Genomic DNA, 20143 nt, shown 5'->3' on the forward strand with positions numbered 1-20143 from the left:
TACTACTGGCAGTTAGGAGGTTTAATATTCCATTAAGTCTCTGGTATATTTATCCAAGTTCCTCAGTCAGAGTTACTGCATTTCAATAGACGATTTTCAAACATCATAGCTGTTAATTTCTCTTCAGTGCCAAGAATGTACTATTTCACAACTAGCTAGAAATAGGATTGTATGAGGATGAAATAATAGGTGTCTCAAATGAATTTTTTCCATGTATGTTTCTTTTGTGTTTTAGGTTTTTGATGATACTGGCATTTAAACTCATAACTTCTGCTTGTTAAGCAAGCACTCTACCATTGGTACCATACTTCAGCACTCAAGTGTGTTTTTTCTTATTGTATGCATTTTTTAGGAAGTGATGTATTACATACTTGGATGTTTTTCGTTCTTGTCAATATTATACCAAATGAGTGTTGATATAGAAAATGATTTTTTTTTAAGTTCTCTTTATAGTTTCCTAAAATAATAGAGGTCACTATATTTATTGTCATAAAGAAAAGCTATTTGAATTTTTTTTTTTTTTTTTTTTGGTCCAGTCGTGGGGCTTGAACTCTGGGCCTGGGCGCTGTCCCTCAGCTCTTCAGCTCAAGGCTAGCGCTCTGCCACTTGAGCCACAGTGCCACTTCTGGCTTTTTTTCTTTTTGCTTATGTGGTGCTGAGGAATCGAACCCAGGGCCTCATGCATGCAAGGCAAGCACTCTACCACTGAGCCACCTTCCCATCCCCAGCTATTTGAATTTTTAATCCTATAATTTCTAAAAGAATAAAATGTAAAGATATATTTCCAATCTAGAGATAAAAATAAAAAAAATAGTTTTAAGCACATTGCAAGATTTTGTTTGCTAGAATTTCCATTTTACCACTGTATATATGTTCTGATAGAAAGTTTTCTCTTGATTTTTAGTATTCAGAAGATATGAAGCACAAAACTACTCTTCTGGAGCTTCAGAAAATGTTTACATATTTAATGGTATGTTTGAGAGTCGTGGAAAGGATACTAACTATATATATCCTTTAACAAAACTAAGAACTGTCACATGTACTGGCTTTCTTACAGCTTGATGTACTATTGGTGTTTTTTTTTAAATATATTTTTATTGTGAAAATACTGTACAGAGGGGTTATAATTACATGGGTAAGATAATGAGCACATTTCTTATCAAGCATTGTAGCCTCCTGCTTTGTTTCCCCTTCCCCCTTCCCATCCCTTCGTATCCTCCCCCCCCCCCCCCCCCCAAAGTTGTAAAGTTCATTTTTCGACATAACAACTTGTGCATCTCATTGTTGCAGTGGGTCCTCCTGTATCCCTGTTTTAACAATTTGTTTTTTCCCTTCCCCTCCAAATATACCAGCATATATAGTGAAAGCAGGGGTTTGTACTATTGGTTTTTAAATTGAGCTTTTTAATTACCTGTCTTCTTCTGCTTCAGCCATGTCTCCAGCACTGGTATTTTCTGATTATTTTAGATACCCAGACTTTTCTGCTCAGGCTGTCTTTGAATCTCTGTATTTCAGCCTCCTGAGTAACTAGGATTATAGTCATGAGCCACCAGCACCTAGTTATGTCATAAGGCCTTAGTGGTCATATCCCAGTTATCTATATTCTGTTAACTTACTCTTTGATAATACTTTGTATCTGATCTTTGTCCCTCATAATTCTCATTCTTCAAACTATCAACCCAATCAATTTTAAGATAGAAAATCTGGGGCTGGGAAGGTGACTCAGTAGTAGAGTGCTTGCCTTGTGTGGGTTCGATTCCTCAGCACCACATAAGCAGAAATGGCCAGAAGTGGTGCTGTGGCTCAAGTGGTAGAGTGCTAGCCTTGAGCTGAATTGCTGAGGGACAGTGCCCAGGCCCAGATTTCAGGCCTCATGACTGACCAAAAAAAAAAAAAAAGAAGATAGAAACTCTTAAAATACTGATCTCCTGCTTAAGGCATTTCATTGGGTCTTTGTTATGAATAGAGTACTATTCATGACATCTGTATAGTATATGTTGTGCATAATTTTACCTCTACCTTCATTCTCATCTACTATTTCTCAACCTTTCCACCTTTACCCAGGAGCATCAGTAAGTCCTTTGGAACCCATCACTTTTTTCTTTTTTGCTATTTCTCTTTGTGCAGTTAATTTATGCCACCATTGTACTTATGACACTTTTTCTTCATTTTCATACTACTGACATTCTTGCTTTATTACCCCCTCTATCAGACTACTACTGCAAATGTTTCTAAGTCTCTTTGCTTCTCTGTCATTCCTGTTTTCTATATTGAGGTTACTTGCCTTCCTGGTTATAATCTTGAGGTCAAAAATTATGTTACTTGCCAAGGGTCAGTGGCTTATGCCTGTAATCATAGCTACTCAGGAGGCAGAGATCTGAGGATTGCGGTTCAGAGCCAGTCTGAGCAGGGAACTCTGTGAGATTCTTATCTCCAATAAACCACTCAGAAAACCAGAAGTGGTGCTGTGGCTCAAGTGGTAGGGCACCAGCCTTGAGCTGAAGAGCTGAGGGACAGCACCCAGGCCCAGAGTTCAAGCCTCAGGACTGACCAAAAAAAAAAATTATGTTACTATATTTCTATTATTACTAATTTCAAATATTAAGTAGGGTCTGATAAATGTTTTTAAAATAATTTTAAAGATTTGTTTGTTATCCCCTGATTCTGATTTTAATTTCATTTGTAAGTGGTTTTTTAAGAGGGTACTAGAAGTGATCATGGGATTTGAACTCAGGGCCTCTTACTTGTAAAGGCAAGTATTCTACCACTTGAACCATACCTCCAACCCTAATCTAATTTTTAAGAGAGAAACTAAATTTTAAGAGAGAATCTAATTTTCATCTGAACTGAAAAACTGAAAGCTAATGTTTGTTTTTTGTTTGGGGTGTATGCATACCACCAATACTAGGGCTTAACCTCAGAGCCTGGATATTGTCTTTTAGCTTTTTTGCTCAGACTGGCATTTTACCACTTGAGCCACAGCTCCAAGTTTTTGGTAGTTAATTGGAGTTAAGAGTCTAGGTACTTTCCTGCCTGGGCTAGCTTTTGAACTGCAGTCCTAGATCTCCCAGGATTATAGGCATTAGCCACCAGTACATAGCAAGCTACCATCTATATTACTTTTGTCCCCCCTGGTTTTGAGGCTTGAACTCAGGGCCTAGGATAGTGGTTAATTGGAGATAAGAGTCTCACGGGGACTTTTCTGCCCAAGCTGGCTTTGAACCACAGTCCTCAAGTCTCAGCCTCCTGAGTAGCTAGGATTACAGGCACCAGTGCCTGGAGATCTGTAATTACTTTGGTGTCTGTATGCAGATGTGCAGAGGAAGACTGGGCCTTGAACTTGTTACCTCCCACTTGCTCACCTGTTTTGCTCACAACTGGTACTTTACCACATGAGCTACACCTACAATCTGGCATTTTACTGGTTAATTAGAAATAAGATTCTAAAATATTTTTCTGGGGCTGGGAAGGTGGCTCAGTGGTAGAGCGCTTGCCTTGCATGCATGAGGCCCTGGGTTTGATTCCTCAGCACCACATAAGCAAAAAGAAAAAAGCCGGAAGTGGCCCTGTGGCTCAAGTGGTAGAGTGCTAGCCTTGAGCTGAAGAGCTGAGGGACAGCGCCCAGGCCAAGTTCACGCCCCACAACCGGACCCAAAAAAAAAAAGAAAAGAAAGTATTTTTCTGCCCAGGCTGGCTTCAGACCATGATTTTCAACTCACCCTCTTGAGTAGCTAGGATTACAGGTGTGAGCAACCAATGCTAGTCTTAATTACTTTATATAGAACTATTTATGATAAGAAATGTACTCATTATCTTGCCCATGTAATTGTAACCCCTTGTACAGTATTTTCACAATAAAAAAAGAAAAAGAAAAAGAACTATTTAAAGAAGGTTTAAACTTTTGAAAAATGTATTCTTACTGCAAAAGTTACCGATCTTACTGTTTCTTGATGTTGCAAGCATCTTCTTACATGAAGTCCATTAAAATGAAAATGGTATGAAAACCAAAAGGATGAAATAAAGCATTTAAAAAAACTGTCCTTAGGCTCAACCACCATTGGTTCACTTTTGTAATTCTAGCTACTGTATTGGTGGAGATTGACAAGAAAGATTACATTCAGTTCAAGTCCAGTCCTGAGAAACAGGTTTTTTTGGTTGTTTTTTTTGGGGGGGGGGGGGGGTCCGGTCATGGGGCCTGAACGCTGGGCCTGGGCGCTGTCCCTCAGCTCTTCAACTCAAGGCTAGGGCTCTACCACTTGAGCCACAGCACCACTTCCGGCTTTTTTCTTTTTGCTTATGTGGTGCTGAGGAATCGAACCCAAGGCCTCATGCATGCAAGGCAAGCGCTCTACCACTGAGCCACCTTCCCCAGCCCCAACTGAGAAATAGTTTGAGAGGTCCCATCTCACGAGATAAACATAAGAATAGTAGCATGCACCTATCATTGCAGCTTCTATGGGAAGCATTAATAGATTACTGTCTTAGCTGGTTCAAGCAAAAGCAAAACCTAATCTATAAAATAAGCAGAGCAAAATGGGTGGAGATGTGGCTCAAGCAGTTGATTGAATGCCCACTTAGCAAGTGGGAAGTCTTGAATTCAAAGTGAGTAGGCTGCTGGTCACCCCCTTCCCCTTATTTTCTCAGCTTGGTGTGGTGTACAAGCCTGTAATCCCAGAGTTCAGGATGCTGAGGCAAAAGGATTGAGTTTGAGGCCATATAGGCCTATGTAGGCTATGTACTGAGCCCCATCTCAAAAAAATGACTAGAGGGGGAGGGGAACTTCCTTTGTAGATTTACTACTAACACCTGGGAGTTTGTTTTGTTTGTTTGTTTACTTAAGACCTTGCTTTTCCTCCTTCCCATTTGGGGGGGGGGGGGGTTGTAAGGCTTCAATTCAAGGCCTGGGCACTGTCACTGACGTGCTCAAGGCTAAGCCTCTCCCATTTAGAGCCACACCTCCACTTCTAGTTTTCTGGTGGTTAATTGGAGATTTAAAAAAAAAAAAACCTCATGGACTTTCTTGCCTTGCCTGGTTTTTAGCTGAGATCCTCAGATCTCAGCCTCCTGTGTCTCTAGGGTTACAGGTGTGAGCCATGAGTACCTGGCCTTATTTTTCTTTCTTGTTAGTACTGGAGTTTGAACTCAGGGTTCTCATACTTGCTCAGCTGACACCTTTTGAGTGACATCTCCAGTGTTTTCTGCTGGTTATTTTTTCTTATAAATGAAATCTCTTGGTCTTTTCTGTCTGGGCTGGCCTCAAACTGTGATCCTCCAGATATCATCCTCCTGTGTAGCTAGGATAACAGTTATGAGCCTGTAGCACTCAGCTGTTTTCACTGTTTGGTTGTTTTTTAAAAAAATATTTATTTCACGGGGCTGGGAAGGTGGCTCAGTGGTAGAGTGCTTGCCTTGCATGCATGAGGCCCTGGGTTCGATTCCTCAGCACCACATAAGCAAAAAGAAAAAAGCCGGAAGTGGCGCTGTGGCTCAAGTGGTAGAGTGCTAGCCTTGAGCTGAAGAGCTGAGGGACGGTGCCCAGGCTCAGAGTTCAGGCCCCACGACCGGACCCCAAAAAAAAAATTTATTTCATAGAATCCCCTTTTTTTTTTCATTTTAGGAGAGTGAATGCAAAGCATATAATCCTCGGCCGTTTTGTAAAACATACACAATGGATAAACAACCTCTGAATACTGGAGAACAGAAGGATATGACAGAATTTTTTACTGATCTGATCACTAAAATTGAAGAAATGTCTCCAGAACTGGTTAGTATCTGAATGTTGGAAAGCTTCTTTGATATTTGTACAAGTTTGTCTCCATTTACTGACTTTTGTTTGTTTTACATTAAAGAAAAACACCGTGAAAAGTTTATTTGGAGGTGTAATTACCAACAATGTTGTGTCCTTAGTAAGTACTGTATTTGTTTTTTTTTTCCTTTTGGGAGATCTTAATATGTTTTATTACAATAAATACTAATATTTGCTTATTGATTCATCAGGATTGTGAACATGTTAGTCAAACTGCTGAAGAGTTTTATACAGTGAGGTGCCAGGTGGCCGATATGAAAAACATTTATGTGAGTAATACAGTACTTGGGGGGGGGGGGGGTGGCGCAGTGTGTGTGTTTGTCTGTCTGTCTGTCTCCAACCTGGGGCTTGAGCTCAAGAGCCTGGGTGCTACCTCTGAGCTGCTTTTTCCCCCAAGGTTAGTACTCTTACAACTTGACGTACAGCTCCACTTCCAGTTTTCTAGTGGTTTATTGAAGATAGGAATCTCACACTTTCCTGGGCTAACTTGGAACCACAATCCTCAGATCTCAGCCTCCTGAGTAATTAGGATTATAGGCATGAAGCCTTTGGTACCTAGCTGTACATGTTTTAGGTGTTTTGTTTTGTCGTTGGTTATGGGGCTTGAACTCAGGGTCTGGGCTCTGTCCTGCACTTTTTTTGCTGATGGCTCTGTTCTACCACTTTGAGCCACAGTGATACTTCTGGGGTTTTTTTTGTAATTAATTGGAGATAAGAGTCTCATGGGGACTTTTCTGCCCAGACTGACTTTGAACCTCGATCCTCAGATCTCAATCTCCTGAGTAGCTAGGATTATAGGTACGAGCCACCGGTGATTTAAGCTATTTATATATAGTGTGATTGAAGGTAATTAACTGTTTTATGTGTTTTCTTCTTGCTCTGCTACTGAAATAAAAAAGATTGCTCCTCTCCCCCAACCAGATTTTCCCTAATCAAAATGTAAATATTTAGCTGCTGTGTTTTCTTGACTCAGGAGGTGTAGGGTTCAAGATGATGCCAGTTTGACATCTCAACAAATAGTATAGCATGGTGATAGGTGCTTGTCATCCCAGCTATATTGGATGCCATAGGCAGAATGATTCTGGTCCAAGACCATTCCATGAGAACTTACCTGAAAAGTAATAAACACCAAAAAATGCTGGAGGTGGGTAGTGTTAACTGAGGTGGTAGAATATTTGTTTCATATATTTAAGGCCCTGAGTTCAAACTCTGTTATTGCCTCCACCAAGGTAAAAATACTTGAATCTTTTTATTAAAATGCACATAAGTAGAAAACAATTTTTTGCTAAAATTTAGATTTCACATTTTTAAAAAAAATAGTTTTCTCTGTGCTTTTGACCAAATTACTTTTTGTTATTAAGATGTTATAAGTAATGTGAACTTTTCAATGCCATTTTAATATATAGGAATCTCTTGATGAAGTTACTATTAAAGACACTTTAGAAGGTGACAACATGTATACTTGTTCTCACTGTGGGAAGAAAGTCCGAGCTGAGAAAAGGTATGTTTTTTGAAATGTAATTTTTATCATTTTGAAAAGTCATCCAATGGAAGTGAAAGGAAACTAAGGATTAAACTTTTAGGAAAATTGTATTTAAGCAATAATAGGAGTAATTAAATATGTCTTTGCTGTAAAAAACTGCTGTTTGGAGCTCAATCATATGTAGCAGTTTTTCATTTATTTCATCATGTTACATTTTTACACATAAATAGACTTAGTAGGTGGGAATCTTGGAAATGGTGCTGTGGCAACCAAAAAAAGAAGAAAAAGAAAGTGGGAATCTCTAGCTTGTAAGACTTTGTTAAAGAAGTGATAGAAAAAAGGACAGTGTAATTATTGTTCTATATTGAATCTCAGATGTCTAGCTTTGATGATTTATTTTTGGATAACAAATATTTCTCTTTTACATAGGACTTCGTATATAGCAAGCCTAGTTCTCTGAATTTGCTGTAATTTAATTCAAATTTGTTGTCATGACATTCCCTTGTGGTAGATAATAGTGTTATTCCCATCTGCTAGGTGAAAATGGGGATGCAGAAAGTATAGACAGTACCCAAATGCTGATCTCTTAAGTAAAAGATGCAAGATGAGCAGATTTCAGGGAAATAATCTAGGTAGATTAGAGCTCTTTTTTTCTTTTTGCCAGTCCTGGGACTTGAACTCAGGGTCTGGACACCATCCCTGAGCTTCTTTTGCTCAAGGCTAGCACTCTACCACTTGAGTTACAGCATCACTTCCAGCTTTTTCTGTTTATGTGGTACTGAGGAGTTGAACCCAGCTTCATGCAAGGCAAGCACTCTACCACTAAGCCACATTTCCAGCCCTGAGCTCTCTTTAAGACTTATTCTGCAGACAGTATATTATGATGATTGGGGCTTAGAAAGAGATCTGGATTGGAGGTAGACTTAAAAGTTAACTTTTGAGTTGAAGAATATTGTGTTGATTTTATTCTACATTCCTGATGTTTTTTCTTTCCTTTGTACCATATGTATTAATTGTATTTAGGGGTATTTGCTTTTGGGCTTTTATTGGGAGCCTCATGCTCTGACACAGCTTGCATGCTTGCTTGGCTGGCACTCTACCATTTGAGCCACACTTTCAGCCTGTCAAAAAAGCCAGAATGTTGTGGACTTTTTTGCCTAGACTGTCTTCAAACTTCAATCCTCTAGACCTCAGCTTCCTCTGAGTAGTGAGGACTATAAGCCACAACAGCCACTTGGGATGTTTATATTTTGATAAGTTAATCATGGGTGTGCATGAGTGTCTGTGTGCTGGTAATATAATGTAGCATGAACTGATGGCCTCTACTCCACCTTGGCTTTTTCTGCTGAAGGCTGGTGCTCTACACTTGAGCCATACCTCCAATTCCTATAAATACTTTTCTTTATAAGTTTGTTGGACACCTTTTGGAAAATTAGTAGTTAAGCTATCCTCAAATGTAAATAGCTTTTTTCGTTACTAATTCATGAGACTTTTTAAATTTTCATTTATTACAGTTGTTTTATGACTCACATTTACATTGATAAAATCATTAATGTTAAATCACTTTTTTTTACAGAATGTTTTTATGAGTACAAAAGAATTATTAAAAAAAAGGATTATATATATATCAAATGATACAAAATTAATAGATTGGTTGATATCAAGGCTTTTTAAATTTTTGTTTGTTTTATGTGCTACTGAGGAATCAAACCCAGGGCCTCATACATGCTAGGCAAGCACTTTACCACTAAGCCACATTCCCAGCTCCTCACTGTACTTGTTTTCTTTTCTTTTCTTTTTTTTTTTGGGGGGGTCCAGTCGTGGGGCCTGAACTCTGGGCCTGGGCGCTGTCCCCCAGCTCTTCAGCTCAAGGCTAGCACTCTACCACTTGAGTCACAGCATCACTTCCGGGTTTTTTCTTTTTGCTTATGTGGTGCTGAGGAATGAACCCAGGGCCTCATGCATGCAAGGCAAGCACTCTACCACTGAGCCACCTTCCCAGCCCTCCTCACTGTACTTTTAAAAGCATACTTTTTCATATTTTTCTTTTTGGCCTATTTTTGAAATATTTTTTAATAAAGGTCTTCCTGATTGCTTACCTCTACCTCTATAGGGAAAGGTTTTTGTTTGTTTTTAAGTTTCTTTGTTAAAGATGGGTCTTGCTGTGATGCTCAGGTTTGCCTCAAACATGTGATCTTCCTGCTTCAACCTTTCCAGGTATTAGTGTCATAGGTGCATCAATATATCCGGTTATGATTCTTGATTTTTGTTCTACAGATACATTGAATAAGAAGTAGGACATAAGGACCATCTTATGCAATTATTATTTTCAGCTGATCTTGGGGATTGAACTCAGGACCTTGGTGCTGTCCCTAAGCTGCCTTTGCTCCAGGCTAGCTAGCACACTACTACTTGCCATGGTGCCAGTTCCAGCTTTTTTTTGAATAGTTTATTGGAGATAAGAGTCTCACAAATTTTTCTTCCAGGTTGTCTTTGAACCACAGTCCTCAGATCTCAGCCTCCTGTAGTTAAGATTACAGCTGTGAGCCACCATTACCCAGCTTATGCAATTATTTATTAGGAGCAAGGGCAAAGAAACAGAAATGACTTTGACCTTAAAAGAAATCCAGGGTTAGAAATCTCTGAAGTAGAGTATTTACATAAACTAATAATGGAAAATAATACTAGTAATATATGTGTGTTGCATCAAATGGTTGACATGCAGCTATCAATTCATTGGAGTCATGAAAATATATTTCTGAGAAGGAATATAACTTGCAAAAGAACTGAATTTGATACTAACCTAAAAGTTCAGATGAAAACATGACATAAGGAAGGGAATAAAGGAAATGAGGATATGATAATCTACAAATTGGAAAGAGAATCTCTACAAGAAGATACTCAACGTGACATCCTTCCCAGAGATGAAAGTGGGGGGGGGGGGGGGTGGACGCCATGAGAAAGAAAGACTGAATAATCAATTTTGAAGGTGGGCCCTGGTGACTCACACCTGCCTTCTAATCCTAACTACTCAGAAGACTGAGATTTGAGAATCCTAATGGAAGCCAGCTCTGGCAAGAAAATCCATGAGACATTTTTTCGGGGCGGGGGGGGGGCGGTCAGTTGTGGGGCTTGAACTCAGGGCCTGGTGTGCTTTCCTGAGCCTTTTCATGCTCAAGGCTAGCACTGTACCACTAGAACCATAATGTCATTCTGGTTTTTGAGTGGTTAATTAGAGGTAAGAGTCTCACATGAACTTTTCTGCATGGACTGACTTAAAACGATGATCCTCAGATTTCAGCCTACTGACTAGCTAGGATTACAGATATGAGCCACCAGCACCCAGCTCATGAGACGTATTTCCAAGTAACTACCAAGAATCTTCAAGTGGGGCTGTGGGTTAAAGTTCAAGTGGCAAAGCACTAGCCTTGGGTGAAAAAGCTAAAGCACAACACTAGACCCTTATTACTTCAAGCTCCAGTACAGCACCAAAAAAATGTCTTCTTTGAAGAAGATATTTTAGTGGTATGTTTTTTTCAGCTTAAAAGAATAGAAGCCGCTCTTTAAGGGAACATGGCAATCAGTAAGTGACCATTTTAGAAGTTGAGCATTAAAAAACAGTAAGTTGGAAGCAAAAAGGAACTTTATGATTATAAAGACGTTTCTTAAGAGAACTGAGCATGTTTGAAGGCAGAGAATGAAAAACTAGTATACAATATTAAAATTGCTTAAGAGTCTTCATTATTTTAGGTTAGTATGCGTTTGAAAGGAATTTTTTTTGTCAGTAAATCAAGTTGGTTTATATGAGAAAAAACTATGCATGGATATAGTCAATTGGAAATACAGTTTTTTAATGTATTATTGAAAGATGACAAATTTTTCTGATGAGAATTGAGTTAGAGTAAATAGATTGTTACCTTTCTGAAATTTTGCAGTTCTGTAGGAGATATATATATAATTTTTATTTTTTACATGGGATCTCATTATGTAGTCTAGGCTGACATAGCCTCACACTTCCATGTGCTGAGATTACTGGGCATACCATCAAACTCACTGCAATGACTGATGTCCTCTGTGTCCTTAGTGTGGTTTTTTTTCTGGGGTAGTGTAGAGGCAATATTATATTAGTTAGACACAGGAGTGGTCATTGTTACATCTCCACATGTGTTTGCATTGTATTTCAATCAGTCTCATCTTGGTGGGCTTTGCATGGAACCTGAATCAACTTGAAGGGAACCTTGGCTGTTGAAACGTTTTATGAACAAACAAGTATTTTAAAAGTTTCTTTGTTGTTGTTTACCTCTCAGGGCATGTTTTAAGAAATTACCTCGAATTCTGAGTTTCAATACTATGAGATATACATTTAATATGGTCACGATGATGAAAGAGAAAGTGAATACACACTTTTCCTTCCCCTTACGTTTGGATATGACACCATATACAGAAGATTTTCTTATGGGAAAGAGTGACAGGAAAGAAGGTAATTTTTCCTTCTCTTGTCTGCATTTATTATAAACCTCCACTAATAGGGAAATCATAAATATATCATTCTCTATATAGTTAATAAAATTTTAGACTGGAAAACATTAGTAAAAATAATGTAGCACATTGATTTAGCTAGTAAATATTTAGTATCTTCCAAAACCCATGCTCTAAGTATTTTTCTAGACATAATGATGAATAAAATAAACATGTTTGCTACCCTTGTGCAGCTTAGATCTAGGTGAGTGATTCTTGAATTGAACACAAGTTACAAGTGTGTTAAGGAACTGTTCCAGTAAAAATAGGCCTAAAATAAAATAGAATCTTCATTTATCTCTTTCTTTCTTTCTTTTTTTTTTTTTTTTGTGCCCATCCTGGGGCCTGAACTCCAGGCTTGGGCACTGTCCCTGAGCTTTTTTGTGCAAGACTAGCACTCTACCACTTGAGCCACAGTTCTGCTTCCATTTTTTTGGTGGTTAATTGGAGATAAGAGTCTCATAGATTTTTTTCCCCCTGGGCTGGCTTTGAACCACAATCCTCAGATCTCAGCCTCCTGAGAAGCTATCCTTACAGACATGAGCCACCAGCACCCAGCTTATCTTCTCTTTACCTAAGTATAACTTTACTTTGGAATTCTGATTGTGCATTTAGACACATCTATTATGCCTTACTCCTTATTCTACTTTTTCTATTCTGTAGTTTGAAAATAAAGATCATAATCATTTATATCCTTCAAACTTCTTATACTAATTTCTTCTGTGTATGTTGTTATCTTTTGACTTTAAATCTTTGTGGATGGGAATTGTGTCTTATTTCTATCTAAGAAATCTCCTAATTTGGAAGCATGCTGTCAGTGTAATGTTCCATTTTCCTTAACATGATACTGAAAGACAATAATTTGCCTTTTTTAGGTATTTCTTGTATTTGCTCATAATGAAGATACAGTTGAATGAAGCATTTGAAATTATTTCAAAAGGGTAGCTGGATTTAACAAAGATATTTTATATTTATATATGAGAGTTATCTGTGATAAAATTATAATACATGATGGTTTTCCCAGTTACTTGTTTATTATGTTCCTTGAAATAGTTGACTGTGGCCTAGCCAGTATTTATACTTATTTCATATATATGTGCCTATTTTATTTATATCAAAAGTGATTATAAGATGTTACTGTTGTATGATTTTCAAAATTACTGCCATTATTTTATGTGATCATTGCAGGTTTTAAGGAAGTCAGTGATCAGTCAAAAGACACAGAGAGCTATGAGTATGACTTGATAGGAGTGACGGTTCACACAGGAACGGCAGACGGTGGACACTATTACAGCTTCATTAGAGATATAGTCAATCCACATGCATATAAAAACAACAAGTGGTGAGTTTTAGGTATTTTTAGTGGATTTATAAAAATCTTTTTTTCTTCTAGATGTAAATTTGTGATAGTTTTCTCTTGATAAAAATTATAGTATTAGGAAATGAGAATATTAAAATCAGAGTGACTTTGCAAAACATAAATCCATTGTTCTTAAAACATGAAGGCTAAACCATCATTCACTCAGAAACTGTTTCCTTAATTACCTTTAGTAGAGTAGTCATGAAGTCTTTTATATGCTATTTAGATTTACTTGCATGCAGTCTTCTGTTCATTTTGCCTTTTTCCTTCTACACACTTTTTTTTGGGGGGGGTCCGGTCATGGGGCCTGTACTCTGGGCCTGGGCGCTGTCCCTCAGCTCTTCAGCTCAAGGCTAGTGCTCTACCACTTGAGTCACAGCATCACTTCCGGGTTTTTTCTTTTTGCTTATGTGGTGCTGAGGAATCGAACCCAGGGCCTCAGGCATGGAAGGCAAGCGGTCTACCACTGAGCCAACTTCCCAGCCCACACATTTTGTTTTTATCATTATTTATCAGGTTAACAGTTGCTAAATCAGTCTCTAATAGCCGCAATGATTTTCAGATACTTTAGAAAGCATCTCAGTCTAGGTACTAAGTGTGCTTAGACACTTTTCTAAGTATTGAGAATATTGCTTTGAATAAAATACAGTTATACATTGAATTCCAGTTAGCAGAATAATTTCATTCAGCTGTTAATTTTGACTTCAGTGGTTATCTATCTTTATGGTATCTTTTACTTTTCATATCTTTTTGTATATAATTTATAAGTATAACTTGAATCTTTGAAAATCCTTATGTATTTTAATTTTTCCCTAGTACTTTTACAAGTTATATATCTAAGCAAAGTTTTTATTCTTGATTTTTGCTGTTAGATTGTAGATGGACATGGATCTGTCAGATTTATTTTTCCTTTACCATTCTGAGGGTGGAACTTAAGGCCTTGAATATACTAGGCACAGAGACATGCATCTCCATCCCAGGGACCTGTGAGATTTAAAGTGGTTACAATGGTTACTGAATTATATTTTCGATTCCTTGTAAATTACAGCTGTAGAAAACAGCTTATTAGAAATTAATAAATAGTTCAGTATTTGTAACTTTGTGGTATACAATCTAAGAATTTTGAAAATAATAAACACAATAATGAAATATTCAGTATATTTGTGATTGGTATTATGTGCTCTATTTTAGGTATCTTTTTAATGATGCTGAGGTAAAACCTTTTGATTCCGCACAACTTGCTTCTGAATGTTTTGGTGGTGAGATGACAGTAAGTATCATTATTTCTGGATATCGTAAAATCTAACAATAGAGTAATATTCTTAGAATCACTATTATTAAATTTAAAATTTAGTTGTAAAGTTTTGAAAGTTTAGTGTGTAATGGTTAGCACTCTGGACTGTGAAAGTTTAGTGTGTTCACAGTATACACTAGACACTAAGAAATATTTTATTCCTTTAGTGCCTTTTGTAAAGTAGCAACAACCTGATTATTATTTATTGGGTAGCAAAAGAACATCCTTGTTAGATAATTTGCAATAGGACATAGAAAAAGACATTTTCCTTGTCATTTATCCTGATACAGTATTTTTTTTTTGAAAACTTTTTAAAAACTATTGGAATGAGGAATGCTTAATTACCAAACTGTACAGAGCCTCAGGATGAATAAACTTTAGCACTACAAAATAAAGAAAACACACATAAACTAGCATGAAATCCTGTTGGTTTTGATCAGTTAATAATCTCCATTTCTCAAAGAATCCTTGATAATAAAATTAAATTTGAGAACCATGCTTATTATTTAAAAAATTCTCTAGAATTAGTCTAGTTTTTTGTGTCTATGGTTTTTTTGTTTTTGTTTTTCTTTTTTTTTGTTGTGTTTTTGTTTTTTTGTCAGTTGTGGGACTTGAACTCTGGGCTTGGGCACTGTCCCTCACTCTTCAGCTCAAGGCTAGCACTCTACCACTTGAGCTACAGTGCCACTTCCAGTTTTCTGGTAGTTTATTGGAGTTAAGAGTCTCACAGATTTTGCTGCCTGGGATGGCTTTGAACCGTGATCCTCAGATCTCAGCCTCCTGAATAGATAAGATTGCAGATGTGAGCCACCAGCACCCAGCTTCTAGATTTTATTGAAAGATGGTGTGGGTGTGTGGGTGTCTGTCTGTCGGTCGGTCGGTTGGTCGGTTGTGGGACTTGAACTCTGGGTCTGGGCACTGGTTCCTGAGCTTATCAACTCAAGGTGAGTGCTCTACCAGTGAGCCACAGCTCCACTCCCAGCTTTTTCTGAATAGTTTGAGATAAGAGTCTCACAGACTTTTCTTTCCAGGTTGGCTTTGAACCATGATCCTCAGATCTGAGCCTCCTGAGTAGCTAAGATTTAAGGCATGAGCCATTGGTGCCCAGCTAAGGCCTTTCTTTTGAAAGGCAGTTTTTCACATTACAGGTCTTATCCTTTTACATGTTTTTGAGCCTTTGTTTTCAAAAAAACTTGTACTTCTGTCTCTTAATCATCATTAACTTTCAATTCTTCCTGCATTTCTTTGTTTATTTTACAAAGCAGCTTTATTGGGATAGAATTCTCACTGATTTTTTTTTTAATTGAAACTTAAGGCTTTGGCACTGTCCTTTGGCTTTTTTTTTTTTTTTTAAATCAGAGCTAGCACTCTACTTGAGCCATAGTTCCACATCTGACTTCTTGTTTAATTGGAGATAAGTCTCACAGATGTCCTGCCCAGGCGGGCTTTGAACATCAATCCTCAGATCTCAGCCTCCTGAGTATCTAGGATTACAGGTGTGAGCCACTGGTACCCAGCAGTACATGGGATTTTTATGAGTGCAATGTTAATTTGGATTTTACAACATTACTTTGATTTTTTTATTTTTATTTTATTTATTAATTTATTTTTTTAGTCAGTCGTGGGGCTTGGACTCTGGGCCTGAGCGCTATCCCTCAGCTCTTCAGCTCAAGGCTAGCACTCTACCACTTGAGCCACAGCACTACTTCCAGCTTTTTCTGCTTATGTGGTGCTGAGGAATCGAACCCAGGGTCTCATGCATGTAAGGCAAGCACTCTTACCACTGAGCCACCTTCCCAGCCCACAACATTACTTTGAAATACTATTGATGAAATACAAATAATATTGATGAAGTAATTTTATGTATAAATACAGCTGAATAAATCCATTTCATTAAAGAAGAAATTTTCTATGTTTAAACAGACGAAGACTTACGATTCTGTCACAGATAAATTCATGGATTTCTCTTTTGAAAAGGTAATTGTTTAATTATGTAATTTATATTGTGTTCTTTCTTGTATGTGGTCTAACTTTAGAATATATCTTATCAAAATGAAAATAATACTTTTTTTTTCTTGTCTTTAAAGACACATAGTGCATATATGCTGTTTTACAAACGCATGGAACCAGAAGAAGAAAATGGTAGAGAATATAAATTTGATGTTTCATCAGAGTTACTGGAGGTATATGTTAATTTGACTTTAGTAGCAGTTTAAAACACATTAAGTATTTATGTAAGGAATACTACAACATAAGAACTGGTTATACAACATTAAGATTTATAGGCCCAGCTAAATATAGAGAGTATTTACAATTCATAAATAACAACATAAGACATGTGAATGAGAAATGGGTAGAGTAATGTATATGGAAAATAACAGTGAAAAAATTAAGGAAGCTGGATGGATTGATCAAATTAGATTAAGTTCACAAGTAATTTTGTGTGCTTTGTAGTATTGTTTTTTGGATTGGATGATGGACTTAACAATATTCTCTTTTTCTTCATTGTATAGAATTTGTAACTACATTTGAAATAAAGTTGCAATTTAAATCATTAAAAATAGATAGCTACCAAGTATTTAGGACATGTCGGCATATAGATGAGGCTGAAAAGAGAATTGTAACTTGTTCAAGATTTGCTTGAGGGGCTGGGAAGGTGGCTCAGTGGTAGAGAGCTTACCTTGCATGCCTGAGGCCCTGGGTTCGATTCCCCAGCACCACATAAACAAAAAGAAAAAAAGCCGGAAGTGGCGCTGTGGCTCAAGTGGTAGAGTGCTAGCCTTGAGCTGAAGAGCTGAGGGACAGTGCCCAGGCCCAGAGTTCAGGCCCCACGACCGAACCCAAAAAAAAAAAAAAAGATTTGCTTGAAGTTGGGCTCTGGTGACTCACACTTGTAATCCTAGCTATTCAGGAGGCTGAGATCTGAGGATCTCTGTTCAGGGCAGTCTGAGCAAGGAGTCCATGAGACTCTGATCTCTGAATAACCACCCTAAAACTGGAAGTGGAATTCAGAATTAAACTGGTAGAGCAGAAAACATCTCGAAGAACAGTGCCCATGAGTTCTGAGTTTAAGTCCCACATCTGACCAAAAAAAAAATTTCTCAAGTTCCAGAGTATAAGGCAGTCAGGGCAAACTAGCAGTTTTCTAAAAAGAATTTTTTTTAATTTCTCCTGTCCTAAGAAGGATAGGATTGTTGATGTTTTAGTGTCTGGCAGTGATACTTAGCACGTTGAAGGAAAAGTGACCCAAGTTAAACAGTTACAGAAAATATAGCTAAGAGAGTTGGGGATTTAACTTAGTGGAAGAGTTATTGTCTAACAAGTTTAAGGCCCCGAGTTTGGTCCTCACCACTGCAAATAAATAATTAACGCAGCTAGAGAAGATGTCAAAATACATTGTGTTAGTGGCCCTGTGGTAAAGTGGTAACCTTGAGCAAAAAAACTCAGATAGTGCCCAGGTGCTTTCGAGCCCCACAACTGACAAAAATATAATTGTGCTCTTAAAATGTAAAAAGGACCATACTTAAAAAATGTTTCTATGGTAGAACTAAAAGCACTGACTATGGTAAAGACCAAGAGACTTACCAGTCTTTAGGTGCTGGAACAGATAATAGTAGTCAAGAGGGAGTAAAGGAAATAAAAATTTGGATACCAAATCCAGAACTCAGCTTATAACTGGTAGGAAGAAATTTATACTAGGGCTCCTTTGATATGGAATGAAATGGGCAGAATGCCATCAGTCTGGAAGCTAGATTTTTTTTTTTAATCAGTCATGGGGCTTGAACTCCAGACCTGGGCACTGTCCCTCCACTCAAGGCTAATGTACTGCTTGAGCCATAGTGCCACTTCTGATTTTCTGGTGGTTTATTGGAGATGAATCTCATGGACTTTTCTGCCTGGTCTGGCTTTGAACCATGATCCTCAGATCTCAGCCTCCTGAGTAGCTAGGAAAACAGGCATGAGCCACCCGCACCTGGCATGGAAGCCAGAATTTTTAAATACTCAAGAATTCTGAAATAGACCAATCAGTGACTAAGCTTGTAATCTCCCAAATATTACCCTACATACACAATTATAAAACTCAATTCTGCTCTAGTGCTCTGGGATAAGCAGGTAGAGGTAATTGAAAACTTTTAGTGGAGAATTAATTGTAGTATTGGAAACATAAATTGAAGAAATGAATCCATTATCTCTAATTCCAAACATATACACTAAAGAGCAGTGCTGTGAAAAATAGTTATATCAGTAATCAGAACAAAACTTTGTTCTAGGGTAAAAGTAATTTCATGGGGATAGGGATGTAACTCATTTTTCGAGTGCATTTATTTGTTTATTTTGTTGGTCATGGGACTTGAACTCTGGGCCTGGGTGCTCTCCCTCAGCTCTTCAGCTCAAGGTGGTGCTCTACCATTTGAACCACAGCGCCACTTCCAGTTTTCTGGTGGTTAATTGGAAATGAGAGTCTATTGCACTTACCTTCCCTGGAATGACTTTGAACCTCCATCTTCAGATCTCAGCCTCCAGAGTAGCTTGGATTACAGGCATGAGCTACCAGCACTTGGCCAGTTAATTTTTTAAAAATACATTTTTGCCAAGGTTAATATAAATCTTTATCTTAAAACCTGTTATTAGCAAATCAATAATTTTTTTCTTTTTTAAGTTGGTTTTGGGACTTGAACTCAGGGCATGGGCACTAACTCTGAGCTCTTTTTGCTCAAGTCTAGTGCTCTACCACTTTGAGTCACAGCACTACTTCCAGTTTTCTGGTTGTTAATCGACAATAAGAGTCTCATGGACTTCCATGTTCAAGATGTCTTTGAACAGCATTCATTAGATTTCAGCCTCCTGAGTAGCTAAAATTATAGGCATGAGCCACTAGTTTCCTCGTGTGTGTGTGTGTGTGTGTGTGTGTGTGTGTGTGTGTGTGTGTGTACTTTTTTTTTTTTTTTTTTGCCAGACATGGAGTAGCTAAAATTATAGGCATGAGCCACTAGTTTCCTCGTGTGTGTGTGTACTTTTTTTTTTTTTTTTTTGCCAGACATGGTGCCTGCACTGGGCCTGGGTGCTGTCCCTCAGCTGTCCCTTCAGCTCAAGGCTTGTGCTCTGCCAATTTGAGCCCAGTGCCACTTCAGGCTTTTTCTGCTTATGTGGTGCTGAGGAATCAAAACCAGGGCCTCATGCATGCAAGATAAGCACTCTACCATTGAACCACCTTCCCATCCGCTTATATATTTATATATTTGCTATATTTCTTCTTTTTAGAATCTTTACAAATACATTAAAAACTCGGAATCACTTGGAAGTTGCCAGATAATAGCAATATATGAAATAATAAAAAATGCAAAAGGTTTAGTAACTGCTTTTATATTCCTTATACTTGGACAGATAAGCATGAATTTTAAGTGAATATGTTTTTTGGTTGCTTTTTGTTCAACTTTTCATAGTGTATCTCTTTATCCAATAAAAGTATTGGGAAAGCCAGGCACTGGTGGCACATACCTGTTATCCTAGCTACTCAGGAGGCTGAGATATGAGGATCGTGGTTCAAACCCATCATGGTTCAAAACCAACCAGGGGGGGATCGTCTGTGAGATTCCTATGTCCAGTAAACTACCAGAAAACCAGAAATAATGCTGTGGCTCAAAGCCTTTAGGGAAAAGCTCAGAGACAACACCCAGGCCC

General features: G+C 37.9%; 1 protein-coding gene across 3 annotated transcripts in view; it reads left to right on the forward strand.

The window, feature by feature from the left end:
* Positions 1-20143, forward strand: part of Usp34 (ubiquitin specific peptidase 34) — a 209396-nt gene that overhangs the window by 134747 nt on the left and 54506 nt on the right. For all 3 annotated transcript variants that reach the window (XM_042691171.1, XM_042691172.1, XM_042691173.1), the window contains 10 exons: positions 905-970; positions 5618-5764; positions 5850-5906; positions 5998-6075; positions 7213-7307; positions 11597-11769; positions 12996-13149; positions 14359-14437; positions 16385-16438; positions 16549-16644. In XM_042691171.1, coding sequence (XP_042547105.1) covers positions 905-970; positions 5618-5764; positions 5850-5906; positions 5998-6075; positions 7213-7307; positions 11597-11769; positions 12996-13149; positions 14359-14437; positions 16385-16438; positions 16549-16644 — 999 coding nt within the window. The remainder of the gene's footprint in view (positions 1-904; positions 971-5617; positions 5765-5849; positions 5907-5997; positions 6076-7212; positions 7308-11596; positions 11770-12995; positions 13150-14358; positions 14438-16384; positions 16439-16548; positions 16645-20143) is intronic.

Source organism: Dipodomys spectabilis, unplaced genomic scaffold, assembly GCF_019054845.1.
Source record: "Dipodomys spectabilis isolate Male_0828 unplaced genomic scaffold, ASM1905484v1 ptg000141l, whole genome shotgun sequence".
Taxonomy (NCBI): Eukaryota; Metazoa; Chordata; class Mammalia; order Rodentia; family Heteromyidae; genus Dipodomys; species Dipodomys spectabilis.